Raw genomic sequence first — 15,465 nt, 5'->3', positions numbered from 1 at the left:
TGTGTAGGATAAGTTTAAGATGACATCTATATTAAGTATTGTTCAAAATGAATTATATTAGATTAAGGACAAATGTATTTTTCTGAGCCAAATTGAATAAGTGGGAGTCAATAAAACGAACAAAACTTTTTATCGATTTTTGATAAGGAAGTATTTATTTGTAATTCTAATGTCTCTTTACATGTAAAATATGAACTGAATTTATACCATAGAGGCTATTAGGATGAGTTAGAGTGTGTATCTCCTGTAAAGATTTGGTTATACTCTCAATATCGTGACTGTGTACAGTATATTTGTCTAGAATCTTTAAGCCACAGTTAAAATCTATGTCTAGTTGTACACTCAGTGATAAATACCTATTATTGATGTTATTATATTATAATTGTAATAAAGTTGGAAAAAACTTTTTCTCCAGTGTTTCCTTTACGTCCCACGGGATAGTAATGAAAGTCGTGTCTCGGTTACATACTAAAACTTTATTGTTACAATTAAAACTAAACAGTACTTGACTTCTAGAAGAATAGTCCATATTCTCTTAATTTAGTAAAAAAAGTATACTTTACACAAGCGGTTTGGGAAGGAAACTGCACCAATATGACATTTCATTCAAATTGAAACAGTTGCTGTAGTTTGCGCGGGCAATCTACATGTTATATTAATTGCACAAATTGCAGGAACCTATCTGCAAAAAAAAATCAGTACACTCAATAAATTACATTTAAAACCAGTATGATATGAAGAACAAGATCTTATCATAACGTTTAATACTTTTCCGACATTGTTTAACCTAATGAAAGAGAAAAACATTTATTGTCCAAAACTTTAATAAAAAAATCACCAGGAACTTAACACTTAGTGCCTAAATTACAATTGTTTATTAGAAAAACTCAAATACAAGGTTCTGTTTGGCCACTGAGGGTAATTTATCACCACAACAAAAAAGAATTTCTCGATATTACGTTTGCGGCAATTAGAACTACATTATTATGTATTACCAGAAGAGTATATTTTTTTAGACAGTAATTTCGTATCCTACTCTTTATGTAACTAAACATGTAGTGGATGATTTCATAAACATAATACATGAACACTGAAGACAAAAATAATTATGAAATAAATCATGATAGATGAAAAGACCATATTTTGCCATTATGGCGAAGGGGAGCAACATCGACGGAAGTGCTAACACATAATTCAATCACGTAGCATAACGTTTGGTCCACAATCGGGCGATGCGATCGTGTTCTTCGCGATTCTGAAGATACTGTGTGGCTATACTTCCTACCAATGGGTCAGCTGCAACCAAAATTAATTAGCACTGATAGACATGCAACGTATTAACGCTAAATTCAAGGACCCAGGTTTCTAATTAGAAGTAATGCAAAGTTCATAAATTAATGCCGTGTTAATTAGATTGAATTAGTGCAAATGCTAATTTGATGACTGCAATTAAATCTAGAATTTCAATGTTTCCGCAGATTAAATTAGAAGAAACTTTTACTGCATTTCAACTGAATTTTTTATTACTGACTTCACTTAAAATTACTGTAATTGCTTTCATTTATATATCTCTAATTACTGTGCACGTGTATGACGTGAACGGGAACAAAAACAAATGGCTCCCGGATTAATATTTAATTCGCATTAAAATTTAATTTGTTGTCGTGAGTTAATCACGTTTTGTGAGTTGCTATTCTGTTTTTCTTAATTTCATAAAAATATACAACAAGAAGGAATACATGTTTACTTCATTACCAGTCGTAATCAATAGTTATTAATAAAACATTGATAAAAAAAGTCGTTAAAGTTTTGCGTATTATACTCAATAGCCCTTTCAGGTTTGCCCTTCAAATGTCAGGTGTATTTTACCTGATTGTTATGCAGGAATGTTAAGCCGCAGTTTCTGGTTTTGGCAACATCCCTCAACTTGATGTACAACCTGCTTCGAAAATTGGAAGGTTGGCGGTAAAGGACGAAGCACGAACTAAATCGATAAAGATTAGTGATTTTTTTGCTCGTAAAATCTAATTTAAGGACAGGAATTCTGCTAAGGCTATTGTGGTCGGACCAACGTTGCTCGATTTTTATTTATTACGACTTAAAGAAGATTATCATTTAAAATATTATCGCTTAGTAATTTGCCTTTCGCCATTAGTTGTGTATTATATCCAGTTTCATAAATCATACTATTTACATTGACGTCAGTAATTTAAGAAGTTGCTTATCACAATAGAAAATATTCAAACAATTTTTTTGTAATGCTGACTTACCTGGATTGCAGTCAGTTAATAAAGAGCAGATAGATAAGAGAACCTTGGAAATGGTAAGGGCAGGAGACCAGTTATCCTTTAAAATATCCAAACAAATCACCCCCTGACTGTTGATATTGCAGTGGTAAATTCTGGTCCTGAATGTAACTTTAGGTGGTTTGAAGGGATACTCTGGCGAAAAGTGTATATCCAAGAAAAAGACACCCCCTTCGTAAACAGATCCCGGTGGTCCTAAAATCGTCGAAACCCATTCATAAAAGTTCTCCCCTTTGGGTCCCGCACTGCAATTTGGGGGAGGATCTAGTGTGATTTCTGCTAATTCTTTTTGGATTCTTTTTGCTGATGTGCCCAAGGCCTTTGACATTTTCGGATTAGGCTTTGATTCTTTTGTCTCTTTTTGATCACCGACAGCTGCTTGACCGCCTCGACCACGGCCTGATCCACTAGATCCTGCTGAAGACATTGAGCTACACAAAAAAACAAAAAAATTCGTGACTTTTCTTTGTTTGGTCAATTGAGATCCCAACGAACGGGATGTGTTTAAACTAACTCATAATTTGTGAAAAACAGCTTTGGTAATGTTATTCAGGATTCGGACGAGACAGGTAAATGATTCTTGCGACCCTTCTCAAAATCAAAATTGATTCCTGTCAGCTAAGTCGGCCATTTTGATTCCATGCATTACACAAGCCGAATTTTTCAATATAAATCTCTCAAACGCAAGAATTATAACTCCTCAACAATAAAAGAACAATCTTAATCCCGGAATCACGACAATATCGATAGGATATCGGTTTTATAACTCGGTATTAAGCACATAAGTAAGCGATTTTTTTCAGGGCTTATTAGCCGAATAAACGTAAAAACGTTCAACTAAAACGCTTGGACTTGCTAATCTCACATTATACAACTAATCTGTGCAAAGATTTTACTTACTTGTTGTATTTTTTGCACTAAAAACTGAAAACAATTCACTCCCTTTTCACTAATATCGGCTCATGGCGTACTCGATGAGTACTCAGTCTTGCCACCTTACTACCGGAAATGTCTGAAAAATGATTCACCGAAAAACAACAAATACCACGATTTCTCACTAAATCATTCCTCAGCAATGCAACCGACTTGTTTTTACCGCACTGTAATTAAATTAAACGAATTTAAAGACTGAATCACTAATTACTTTTAAAAATTAATAATTCAAACCAGGGTTTTTTTGTGTTCTCACGTTGATACACTGTTGTTTTGACAGTTGTTGACCTAACCTAATTTCGGAGCGAGTTTTGGTGATTCTTTTTCAACACAATACGAGGATAAAACATCAAAATGGGGAAACGACAGCATCAGAAGGATAAAATGTATGTTATTCCCGTCACTCTTATGTAAATCATTTCAAGATTAATTCTTCCAGGTATCTGACGTATACAGAATGGACCACTTTATATGGGGGCAAAAAGTCGGGTTACCAAACAACAGAAGAGGATCAATTTAAAAGACTACCGTTCGATCATTGCTGCTTGTCTTTGCAACCCTATGAAATACCTTACTGTGACTTAGATGGAAATATCTTTGATCTGGAAGCTTTGCTTCCTTTCTTAAAAAAGTACAAGATAAACCCTGTCACTGGTAAACCTTTAGACTTCCGGTCACTGGTGCAACTCAACTTGTACAAAAACTCAGAAGGAGAGGTTGAGTGCCCTGTTCTATTTAAATCTTTTACTAAAAGCTCCCACATTGTCACCATTGCCACCACTGGTAATGTTTACTTAATGGAAGCTGTGGAACAACTTAATCTCAAGAATAAGAACTGGAAGGATCTTATCAATGATAAACCATTTGAAAGGAAGGACATCATAACTCTTCAAGACCCTAAAGACCTATCAAAGTTTAACATCTCCGATTTCCATCATGTTAAGAACAATTTAAGGGTGGAAACTGAAGAGGAGCTTGCTGAGAGATCTGATCCTCAAGCCCGCCTCAGGAATGTAAACCCTGAAACAAAATACACTCTGGAAGAGTTGAATAGGGACTACAAAGAGCCCACAATTGTCATTAACAAAGTTGAAGATAAAAGAAAAGCTGATAAATTTAATGCAGCACATTATTCAACAGGAGCTGTTGCTGCTAGCTTCACTTCAACAGCAATGGTCCCCAGATTGGTACATGAAGCTGCCATTAAGCATGAAGATGAAGTGAGATACGACCGCGTGAAGAAAAAAGGTAGTTTTCTTGAGAGAAATGTATGAAACTGATTTCTGATTTTAGGGTACGTGAGGTTGGTAACAAACCTGGGCCCCCTTAATCTGGAAATTTTCTGTGACGAAGTCCCTAAGGCGTCGGAGAATTTTGTGAGGCATTGTCAAAGCGGGTATTACAACGGGACAAAATTCCACAGGTCCATCAGAAATTTTATGGTAGATAAAATATTGTAAGAAACTCGTTTTGACTGATTTTTTTACAGGTTCAGGGTGGTGACCCCACCGACACAGGAACTGGAGGAGAGTCAATTTGGGGCAAGAAATTCGATGACGAATTCAGGCCGAATTTAACCCACACGGGACGAGGAGTCTTATCAATGGCCAATTCCGGAAAAAATACAAATGGGTCCCAATTGTAAGGTTTTGAGCTTTGTAATAACAAACATTGTATTTTTTCTTTTAGTTTTATCACTTATCGGTCATGTAAACACTTAAACAACAAACACACAATATTTGGACGACTTGTAGGTGGTATGGAAACTTTAACAGAAATGGAGAAAATTGAAGTTGATAATAAAGACAAACCAATTGATGATATCGTTCTCATTAAAGCTCAAGTGTTTGTTAATCCTTTTGAAGAGGCTGATGAACAAGTAACTTTTAATTTTTTGGTTACTTGTTCTTATGTTGTGTTTTACAGTTGGCAAAAGAGCGAGAAGAAGAAGCGCGGAGAGTGCAAGAAGAGGAGGAGCAAAGAAGAAGGAAAATTGAAGCACAGAAGACGTTGAAAGTATACAAGAGTGGAGTGGGAAAATATATAAATCCAAACAGCATTAAAAAGTATGTGCGCTATTATTTGCACACGTTAAAAATAAATTAAAAAAACGGAGATTTTCAAATTTTAAATATTTATGTAATAAAGAGAATTATCTTTCTGTATGCCAGCTCTGTTGAGACATGCCTGCCAAACCCGTGATATATTTTTAAGTTAATTCTCGTGTATTTTTAGGTCGTCGGAGCCGGAATCAGCACCACTCCCCCGCGAGAAGAAGAAGAAAATGAAGTTTTCCTTCAACGATTGGTGAAATTCCTCTTGTTACGTTACTCTATATCTATTCAATAAATCAATACTTATTAAACTTCCTCACCTTTCGTCTCCTTGCATTTTATCTTTACGCGAAATATCTTATCTGTATCCAAATATATGCTCAACGATTGGTGTAAAACAGTCTAATCTCTTTGTTTTTGTGTTGCTCGGTTTATTCTAAATACGGTACAATCATCGTCATGTGATACATTCGCACAAATTGTTTGTCGCGCCGCCATTGCGTCTCCGGAATTTGAAAACTGAAGTGGTCCACTGTTATTGTTGTTCAGAGAAACCCTCGCAGTTATCGAGCTTTAGTGTCGAGCAGTATCAAAAGTTGGTGTCGTGGTGGTAATAAAAGTGTCATAACCGGCTTTTCATTATTCTAGTGCAATCATGGATTGTCATAGCATTTTAAGGAAATATTCACGATACTTGCTTGTGTTTTTCAATTTGCTATTCGTGGTAAGTTCCAGAATGGTTTTACGTCATTTTTAGACTTCGATGTTTACGCAGAGATACGAAAATGGTGTCATAAATAGATTCTTTTCTTGGGAGTTCATTGTGATTATAAACCTATCCTGTCGTCGCCACTGATGTATGACTCATTCGCGAAAAAAATTGGATGCTTACAAGTTGTACATTTTTGTTGTAATATTGCACAATCATAAATTTTTTACTTTTGCGCATTCCGTTTGTTGTTACCGGCTTCCCGATATAAATGTTATCGTTGACCGTGAGTTGTCATTGGGTAAAATTAACACCATTTAAATCATGGGGGCTTCCGAGACATTTTTATGCCTTCGAATGTCATTGTTTACCACTAAAAAAAACAGTCGTGTCAGTGGTTCCCATTCAAGGTCTCAACAGGAAGTCATCAATTTAAAAAAAATATATCAGAATTGTAATTTTTGAATCTATGGTTCATAATCATCACCGGAAGTGACGATGCTGTCGAGACAAACATATATCGGCGAAATATCTTGTTTTGGTCTAATTAAAGATTTGACCTTTTTTGAGCAGTCATTATGCATTCACAAATTGTTTTGAAGTACAGTAGGACCTCGATTATTCGGCTGCGGTTAATCCGTGCCAAGATTTTTTTTGGATCATGGGTTCGATTATTTGTCCAACATTTCTATTAAGTTCACTACATCTCTGGAACTACAATAGATGGAAAGATACGGTTTGCTCTTTTGTTTTTCTCGTGATTTTTCTGATAAGAACCCGGTCTAAGTCTAATTTCTAAGTTTCTAAGTCTAATTCAGTCGATATTATTATTTGCTGAGCAAACCTAAATTATTAGTGCTCATTTTACGCAGAATCCAAAACTGCGAATTTTTAAACTACCTTTACAAATAAAGAAATTATAACCGATTAAAATTTGGGATAGTGAATTTTACTTTAAGGTCTTTGAGTCGGATCTATTTCGATTTTCGCCTCGATAGACATGTATAATCGGGGCCCCATTGTACGATAATGAGGTGGATAGTGTATTTTGAATATTATGTAATAATAAATACCCAATGGCAGCCAAAGTAACATGCCTGCAGATTTTTTTATGGTTAAGGGGTAATAATTTTCTCGAATTTGACTGAATTTGGAAAAAATTAAATAATAATAGTTCCAGAAACACAAAGCAGGTTTTGTGTTAATCGTAATTAAACCCCAATTACTTCTAAAGTCGTCTCTACACTGTACTTGAGGAATCGATTTATAGACCGTGTGTTGCAGCACAAAATAAATTGGTCTTGCTTGCTTGCTTTCAAACACTATCGCTCAGATATTTTATTTCTAAAATGCGGAATGAAAGCGCAGCAATTAACTAATTTGTACATTATTTTAATTGCGAAGTTCAGTGCAAAAAATTTAAAGTTGTTTTCTTTGTGATGCCCATTTTTTCCCTCATAAATTGGAGGATGTGAATAATTTGTCGCTTCGTTGCGACTTTAAAATTAACTGAACACTTGTATTCCTGGAGGTATTAAAATGAAAATAAGAGAAGAGAAAATAAGAGGTTTCTATTGTTGACTTTGCATCACAGAAGAGACAAATTTTCGTTATTACAACTGAAGAAAAATTATTGATAATTATTAAGTATTTATCACTAACTGAAATAGATAAGCGAATGATAAAGATTCCATATTTTCAAATGTTGACTGACGTAATTTGTACAAGATCTCCGATCATTTACACTTCAAAGAGAGTTTTATACCAAACACTGGATACTTAATCCTTAAAATAACTCGTTTACGTTCTCCTGTGTAATTTTTTTATTCACAAATGAGACGTTATAAAATCTGCTACACATTTTAATATCCTCATATTTTTAGGTTTTAATGTTGAATAAAACTAGTATAAAACAGAACGCGCATCGTTAAATTTAACTAGTTTCTATTTGCATTGTTCAGATAAAACAACTGCATTCACAATCATCTTGAAAATATTTTATAAATTATTTTCACAGTTGTTATAAAAGTGATTCATTTTCGCTTTATCTGAGCATTTCTCAGGACTGATAAAGTGGAGATTACTGGCAATTTTTATGTTTGTTTCAAGTAAACTTATTACTTTTTATATATTCCATGACTGGCACCTAAAAATCGAGCAAAAGTAAAGAGCACGAGGAAGCTTGACCTAAATGTTCTTCAAACTACCATTAAATTTTATTAGTAGCAGAAATATAACAAGTTTATTACAGAGGTGATGTTTGAAAGTGGGTCGTAGAACCTGGAAATTATGTACTTTGGAAGAATAATATTTCTATTGTCTGACTGATTTTCACACTTTACTTTCGATAAATCGACTTTTCTGAGTCATGAGAGATTGTCGAAAATTTGCCTCAATTCCTACCCAATTCTTCTTTCACTGACTCCCAATTTGTTTCAGCTCACCGGAGTCGTAATTTTATCGGTAGGAGCCACCGTTAAAGCGTATTACCATGAATACAATTCATTCCTGGACGATAAATATATCTACGCTTCTGACCTTCTAATTATAATTGGAGTGATTATTTTCATTATATCTTTCTTTGGATGCTGTGGGGCTCTCAAGGAAAATGCGTGCATGACGCTCACTGTAACGATAATCAAAAAAGAAACGCCCAAAGTAACATATTTTTGTAGTTTTCCACTTTACTCATTGTCATCTTCGTCCTCGAAGTGATTGTTGGTATTGGAGGATTGATACTGAGACACAAAACTGATGAAATTATCGAAAATGCGTTGACTGAAACCATGAAAGAGTATAATAATCCGAACAATACCGAAATTACGGTTTTATGGGATCAAGTCCAAACAAAAGTAAGTTTTCCTGGAGTTTTTTTTTTACTTTAATTAGAGAAAATGCAGTTCAATTGTTGTGGAATTAACAATTACACCGATTGGTTGAATAAAAGTTCGTCCACACATGGTGAGATCCCAATTTCTTGTTGCACTTTCCGACCGGGAACCACCGGAAACGTGTCTTGTATTCCGGGAAACCTTGCCAACGGACTGCATCATAGAGGGTGCCTGGACGCCTTCAGCGATTATATTGAAGGACACGCCACATCGATTGAAAGCGTGGGCTTAACTCTGGCAGTAATCCAGGTAAACTTCTGTGATTTTATTTACATGGTCTAATATTATTTTTCCAGTTACTGGGGATCGTCCTGTCGTGCTATTTATCCAAACAAATTAAGAGCGACTACGAAACTGTTTAATTCCATATTTCCCTAGCAATATCTCTTACTTTACTTTCCGCATTGTAACAATATACCAACTTTAAACCGCTCTGTATGTAACATTAGAATCTTTTTTTTTTAAATAAACGTTCGAAACTACATAGTGTGTTATTTCCTATCCGGAATTGTTTACAACCAGTGCACCGTAAAAATTCAAGGCCGCCAATAACCAACAATTAACAATTCCTCGGCAAAATGTTGATACAACGGGACGCATTTTGTGGATTCGAAAGTGGGCGAAGTAGAATCTGTCCCAGTTCAACAATATGCTCGCGTATCAGCAGGTGAAAAGATAACCATGGCCACGTCTACGTTTTGTGTTGTGTTGACTTGATAATGTTATCAGTTGATCCGAAACAATTTTATTGAGGCACCTTCCAACCAATTCATTCGTTGTAGCGCGTGTTAGCACCAGAAATAAACCAGTTGGAAAGTGAATAAGCCGATAGAAAGTTCATACTCGTCACGTGTTCGTAAAATAACCAAAAATGAATCTCAACTGGAGTAATCGAGTGATTAAATATGTCCTTTTTGTCTTCAACCTGCTTTTCGTGGTAAGTGAAAATGGAAAACGCGAGATTTTCCGGAATTGGCGAAATTCTGTGCGCGGTATTGTGCAATAACACCTGCTGGAAGAGATAACGATAATGAGAGTTTTGTTAGTAAGATAAGCAGTCGATTATCCTAGGTGGATTAAAACGCAGAATTTGCAAGTTTTGGAAAATTCTAGCCGCGCGAACTCAATAACACTAGATAAGCGTGTTGCTGTTTTTACATATTTTACCTTTGTTAAGCAATAATTTTTTTTTAGATTACGGGTATTGTTATGATAGCAGTTGGAGTTTCAGTGAAGACATATTTCACCGAGTACAACTTTTTCCTAGACGGACGTTACTTTAACTTACCCAATTTATTAATAGCCACGGGTTCTTTGATCTTCTTCATCTCGTTCTTCGGCTGTTGCGGAGCAATTAAAGAAAGTTGGTTTATGATATTCATTGTAAGTATTCCCATTAAATTGGCTGTGAATTTTATTGTTTTTTTCAGTTTTCGATACTGTTGTCCTTGATTTTTATTCTGGAATTCTCGGCGGGAATTGCCGGCTACGTGTTGCGAGATGATACTCGGAATTTCTTGTCCAACGAATTAACGGAAAGCATGAAAAATTATAAGCCGATTCCTGATAATGTTACGACGACGACTTACATGTGGGATAAAGTGCAGACAACAGTAAGAGAAATTGTTAACTTTATTTTGCTATTTTACATAAGTTATGAAAAGGAGTCAAATTTTTAACCGCTAAAAAAATTTCAGTTTCATTGTTGTGGGGCCAAGTCGGCCGAGGATTGGTATGCAGTTTTACCAACTGTTACCACCACACCAGAAACTACTCCAAACAACTCTACACCTACAACTCCTACCACTTCTGTAGAAACTACAACTACAGTTACAACAACAACAACAACAACAACAAAACCTGATACTAGCACTGAGGAAAACGGTGGCAATAAGAGTAAAAGACAGGTTCGAGAGGCCGCTGATCCAGATGACAAACTAAACTTACCAGCATCCTGCTGCCAAAGCAAACCTGGCACCACAGGAATGATGGTCTGCAGAGTGAACAGCACCACAGCAACCGTTTACGACGAAGGTTGCATTGACGCATTTGGTAACTATTTAAAAGCACATGCAGTAACGATTGGAGGAGTTGGAATTGCAATAGCGTTCATACAGGTACCAAAATAAAATTAAATCGTTCGAGCTCACATTATCTTTTTTAGCTCTTTGGAATAATCTTCGCATGCCATTTAACAAAGCAACTGAAACATGGTTTCTACAGTACGTAATAGAAAGTATTTTGTTGATGTTATACTAAATGAACGTGTTTTATTTACTACTGTTAAGTTAATAAAGTTATTTTACGATTCTTATCGCCCATTTTAAATCTCCCGCCGCTGCGCGTACTAGTTTAGGGGAACTCGCCTCGTCGTTGGCGACTCTGCGTTTTGACAACTCAAGTTGACAGCTCGTTCGTAAGTTGACATGAGTTGTCACATTAGTGTTCTTATCACCTGATTGTGTTTTCTAGTGAAACATTATGCCCCCGAGAATGAATAAATACAAGGCGAGGTAGTACGTCTCAAATTATATGAGTGACATGACGCCAGCTGCTGAGCAGTGGTCAGTGTATTCCGCTGCTCAAAACCTCCCGGCTGTTCTAAACGACCCAAATCGTGGCAAACAATCAAATTTTTTCGTCAAAACATGGGGCGATACCTTCGTGGACAAGAACCACATCGAGAAGAGCCCGTTCTTACCCGAAATCACGTATGCTCACTTTGAAACGTACATTCGAAAGATTGGGAAACGACATAAGCGACACATACGGCTCTCTCAGAGTAAATTAGAAGCGAATCATGTAAAAACTCGAACTAAAGCGGAGCTGGTGAATGGGGAAGTGAGTGTGGAGAGTATCCCTGAAATTTTTCTTAGGCAGAGCTTTCCTCTGAATGATCCGTGCGTTTTCTCGCAAGTGTTCCATGGGGCTGATCGAAGTGACGACCATGTGTTGCAAGAGGAGTTGAGTCATTACCTTGACATTGTTGAGGTACAGATAGCAAAACAGGTGTCTCAGAAATCTGATGCTTTTTTTCACGCTATGACTTCCCATGATACTATCATGGAGCAAATGGGAGTGGCGTATAATGAAGTGAAGACATCACGTTCTAAAGTACAAACGGTGGACAAGACTTTGGCTAAGGACTCTCTAAAGCTCATTGGATTGGCAAGATCAAAAAGCAATCACGTTAAATTAGTAGACAAACTAAAACTCATGTCTACAGTTCTTCAAACTCAACCCACGCTTCAGCTACTTTTAAGTTCCTCAGACTACGTCGCAGCTTTAGAACTAATTTCCAGCACCCAAGAAGTGTTATCAAAAGAACTAGCGGGAGTAACAAGCTTAAGACATTTACCCTCACAACTCAAAGAAATGTCTAAATTAATTGATAAGATGCTAAGTACGGAATTCGAGCGATATGCAGCTGCTGATTTGCACCGACCATTGGATGCCGAGGGTGGAGTCTTAGAACAAGAAAGACTCGTCAGTTTGGTTGCTGGTTTACTAAGGCAAAACCACTTGCAATTTTTAGAAACTTACAAACAAGAGGCTGTTACCGCAGCTCAGACTTTACTGAAACAACTATTGATTGAACAACTTGCTGATGTTGAAGACGACATGGAACATTGTCTCACGGGGTCTGGGGAAGTTGCCCCAACGATGGACGCCGCCCATTGGTTGACAGTCCTCACTCTTGCTAGTCATGCTCTTGGTGAGACATAATGCTTATCTAAACTGTTTCAATGAGACGGAATTTGTATTAATCTTTGCTCAAATATTAAGTCATGCAATTGCGTTTTTGTACGTGTTACATCACAGTACAAAAAGTATAATGAATCAAATCGCTGCAAACTTGGCCTCAAAAGTAATGGGTTTTGTGACAAAATGATTAACTGGGTTTTATCGCAACTGCTGTAAAAAGTGGTCTGCGGTTTTTGTATTGCTGGCAACTGATAAGGCGTATTACCATTACATACAATCAAAAATTGTTTTATACTTTTAAAGCATTTACGAACGAGATTATAAAATTTATACCATTATAAACTCTAAATTGTTATATTGAAACGTATACATCGTATAATTTAATTGACGCAATAATTGGGTGTGTATACAGGGCGTCCCACTTACGCATGGCTTTTTTGTTTTAGGTAAACTGGTTCAGAGGGTAAAAGCTGTCCACAACGTGATAAAAGAAACAGCAGACACAAGCGCCGGCCTCAAAGTAACCTCGTCTCTTCGCGACTCCGAAAATTTCCTGTCTCTCGAAGACCACAACCGCGTCGAAATAAAACTCAAAGACTTGCTTATCTCGGTCTGTGATTATTGCCATGAAAGATTAGCCTCGTTAGTCAGCACTCAATCCGATAAACAATCCATTACGGCGTCTCAGGTCACTGAATTATCCACCATTGTCGACAACTTCACCGAACTCTGTGAAAAGATCTGCGGTCGTCAAAGCGCCGCTTTAAGAGCCGCCTTTAAAATCCAAGCTGGGAATTACGTTAATAAGTTCCACAGTCAACGAAAAAATAAATTGACGATGTTGCTCGACGCGGAAAGGTGGAAAATCGCTGAAGTGCCTCAAGAAATTCAAATCCTAGTCGATAAATTAGCTTTGGGTGATATCAGATCGCTGCCGAATTCGCCATCTGAAGAAAAGGGCGAGGAGAAGTTCAGAAAACCAGCGCCGTTTTTGAAAATTGGGGCGCAGGAGTATACGACTGTGGGCACAGTTTTGATTTTAATCCAGCTTGTTTGCGAGTACTGTGTTTGTGCGCATAATTTGCAGTGGTTAGCGCCCATTGTGGGCAGGAATTTAACGGAGCTTTTGAGAACGTTTAATTCAAGAAGTTGTCAATTAGTGTTAGGTGCGGGTGCGTTGAAAACAGCAGGATTAAAGACGATAACGACTACGAATTTGGCGTTAACGTCGAGATCCCTGCAGATGGTTTTGTGGATGATCCCTCATATTCGAGCTCATTTCAATACGTTAACTAGTGATCCGTTAGGAGGATTTGATGCTGTTGAGAGAGATATTGGCCACCACATTCAACAATTAGAGACCAAAGTTCTGTCCATCATGAGCTCGTTGTTAAGTGATCAGTTGAATGAGTGGGATGCTAAGCCTCCAGTTCCCTCCAAAGCGTTTAGAAATGTTTCGAGACATCTAACGAAGTTGCATGAAGCCGTCAGTTCAGTATTACCTGAAGAACAAGTAAAAGTCCCATAAAAAAGTTTCCAACTAACTTTTTTTTTTTAGGTGACTGACATCTACGAGATAATCCACAAAAACTTCAAAACACGTCTCCGAGAACAACTTTTAAAGATGAACATTCAAAATAACGGGGGGCCTCAACACGGAGTTGTCACCACCGAGTTAATATTTTACCTCGAAACGATGAAAACTTTGAAGGTATTGCCTGAGAAGTATTTGTCAGATAAAGCCATGGACGATATTTGGATGAGGTAATTGGTAGCGAAATTATGTACATTATTTATTACGCTTGTATAAAGTATGTATGATTAATCGAATGTATGGATTTTGTTGTTGTTTTTCATTAAAAGACACATTAAAACCTTTAGTTCATTTATTCGGCTCTTTGGCGGCTAACTGCGCTTGGTGTATATCCACCTGTTCGCTTCCCATAATCTTCCATATATTTTCGCTAGTTTCCATTCTGTGCGTATCTCGGAATGTGTGACAAGAAATCGAGCATTCGCTACCGAAAAGTGTTGGAATCCACTTGTGGAATTCCGTCGCTAGATTTTGCCCAGAAGCTGTATGTTGTATAATAACATGCGCTTTGTACAAAACGATAGTTCCTTTGGTTTCATCCCGCAATTGAGGTTGCCAATGTAAAAGTTTGAATCTACAATAAATATCCGGATTCCGACTTAAACGCAGACTTAAATGTTGACCAAACGTATCCATCGTCCAATTCTCACATTGTAGATACAAAGGCGGACCTCCACTTTCAACAATCTGAATGTAAACATCTTCACCATAAAACACTTTTCCTGTTTTCCCCGAATCACAACCGGCAAAAACAAAAGTGTTACGAACACAAGGATTTTTGGTCGGTGACGCTGTCAAAACACATCCATGAGTTAAGTGCTGAGTTGCGTCAATTTCTTTTTCAGTAATCACAGCCGAAAGGTACAATGGTTGGACAGTTTTACTACAAGGTGTTGTCAAAGTCATGCCATAGGACATTATTTGGAAATTTCTGTAGTAATATACATGGGTTGACTCGGGTTCTAAAACTGTGGGGCGAAGAAGGTTTCTGAACATTTTCTGGGTTTTTTGAATGAGGAGTTGACAGTGCTCCTTCTTGTAAATGTAGGAGAACTCGAGTTGTTCTCTGAGGGCGAGCTCGTTGGACCAGTAGCCAGCGCGCACGGGAAGAGAGTAGATGATTCGATTTTGGTACAGTTCGGAGAGCTGTTCTTTTTCTTTTTTGGGGTTGGAACTTTTGGAGTAGTCTTCGCACATTTTTGGTCTGTTTTCGGACTATTGGCGAGAAAGGTTTTTTACGTCAGACAGAAGAATAATGCCAAATTAAATTATT

At 37.0% G+C, this 15,465-nt stretch overlaps 6 protein-coding genes across 7 annotated transcripts; 4 read left to right on the top strand and 2 right to left on the bottom strand.

Moving 5' to 3' along the window:
- Positions 1-457: 457 nt before the first annotated feature.
- Positions 458-3,329, bottom strand: Ubc2 (ubiquitin conjugating enzyme 2). Its single transcript, XM_088045463.1, has 3 exons — positions 3,207-3,329; positions 2,271-2,737; positions 458-1,296 (listed from the first exon to the last, which is right to left on the bottom strand). Exons 2-3 carry the CDS (start codon positions 2,731-2,733, stop codon positions 1,199-1,201), a joined length of 561 nt encoding a protein of 186 aa, XP_087901589.1. The 5' UTR covers positions 2,734-2,737; positions 3,207-3,329; the 3' UTR covers positions 458-1,198.
- Positions 3,330-3,457: 128 nt separating this feature from the next.
- On the top strand, positions 3,458-5,604 carry LOC148168256 (RING-type E3 ubiquitin-protein ligase PPIL2). The gene is made up of 7 exons (XM_088045441.1): positions 3,458-3,625; positions 3,679-4,487; positions 4,533-4,681; positions 4,729-4,880; positions 4,929-5,118; positions 5,166-5,305; positions 5,475-5,604. Exons 1-7 carry the CDS (start codon positions 3,594-3,596, stop codon positions 5,548-5,550), a joined length of 1,548 nt encoding a protein of 515 aa, XP_087901567.1. The 5' UTR covers positions 3,458-3,593; the 3' UTR covers positions 5,551-5,604.
- A 159-nt stretch (positions 5,605-5,763) lies between these two features.
- Positions 5,764-9,375, top strand: LOC148168255 (23 kDa integral membrane protein-like). The gene is made up of 5 exons (XM_088045455.1): positions 5,764-6,017; positions 8,442-8,630; positions 8,678-8,854; positions 8,903-9,142; positions 9,190-9,375. The coding sequence occupies exons 1-5, from the start codon at positions 5,949-5,951 to the stop codon at positions 9,253-9,255; spliced, it is 741 nt and encodes a 246-aa protein (XP_087901581.1). The 5' UTR covers positions 5,764-5,948; the 3' UTR covers positions 9,256-9,375.
- A 111-nt stretch (positions 9,376-9,486) lies between these two features.
- LOC148168254 (CD63 antigen-like) lies at positions 9,487-11,203 on the top strand. Its single transcript, XM_088045453.1, has 5 exons — positions 9,487-9,830; positions 10,088-10,276; positions 10,324-10,506; positions 10,591-11,010; positions 11,058-11,203. The coding sequence occupies exons 1-5, from the start codon at positions 9,765-9,767 to the stop codon at positions 11,121-11,123; spliced, it is 924 nt and encodes a 307-aa protein (XP_087901579.1). The 5' UTR covers positions 9,487-9,764; the 3' UTR covers positions 11,124-11,203.
- Positions 11,204-11,277: 74 nt separating this feature from the next.
- Positions 11,278-14,472, top strand: scat (VPS54 subunit of GARP complex scat). 2 transcript variants are annotated; one of them, XM_088045855.1, is made up of 4 exons: positions 11,278-11,309; positions 11,366-12,608; positions 13,045-14,111; positions 14,157-14,472. In XM_088045855.1, exons 2-4 carry the CDS (start codon positions 11,426-11,428, stop codon positions 14,364-14,366), a joined length of 2,460 nt encoding a protein of 819 aa, XP_087901981.1. In that variant the 5' UTR covers positions 11,278-11,309; positions 11,366-11,425; the 3' UTR covers positions 14,367-14,472. The 2 variants fall into 2 exon arrangements, with proteins under 2 accessions (XP_087901981.1, XP_087901980.1); XM_088045854.1 differs by having other exon boundaries at positions 11,278-12,608.
- An 8-nt stretch (positions 14,473-14,480) lies between these two features.
- LOC148168252 (cilia- and flagella-associated protein 161-like) lies at positions 14,481-15,389 on the bottom strand. The gene has a single exon (XM_088046189.1). It carries the CDS (start codon positions 15,387-15,389, stop codon positions 14,481-14,483), a length of 909 nt encoding a protein of 302 aa, XP_087902315.1.
- Positions 15,390-15,465: the final 76 nt, after the last annotated feature.

This window comes from Gnatocerus cornutus, chromosome 9 (genome assembly GCF_029298725.1).
Source record: "Gnatocerus cornutus isolate USDA-ARS CGAHR chromosome 9, icGnaCorn1.1, whole genome shotgun sequence".
Classification (NCBI taxonomy): Eukaryota; Metazoa; Arthropoda; class Insecta; order Coleoptera; family Tenebrionidae; genus Gnatocerus; species Gnatocerus cornutus.
The sequence above is the reverse complement of the archived record's forward strand: the minus strand, read 5'-3'. Positions and strand labels throughout refer to the sequence as shown.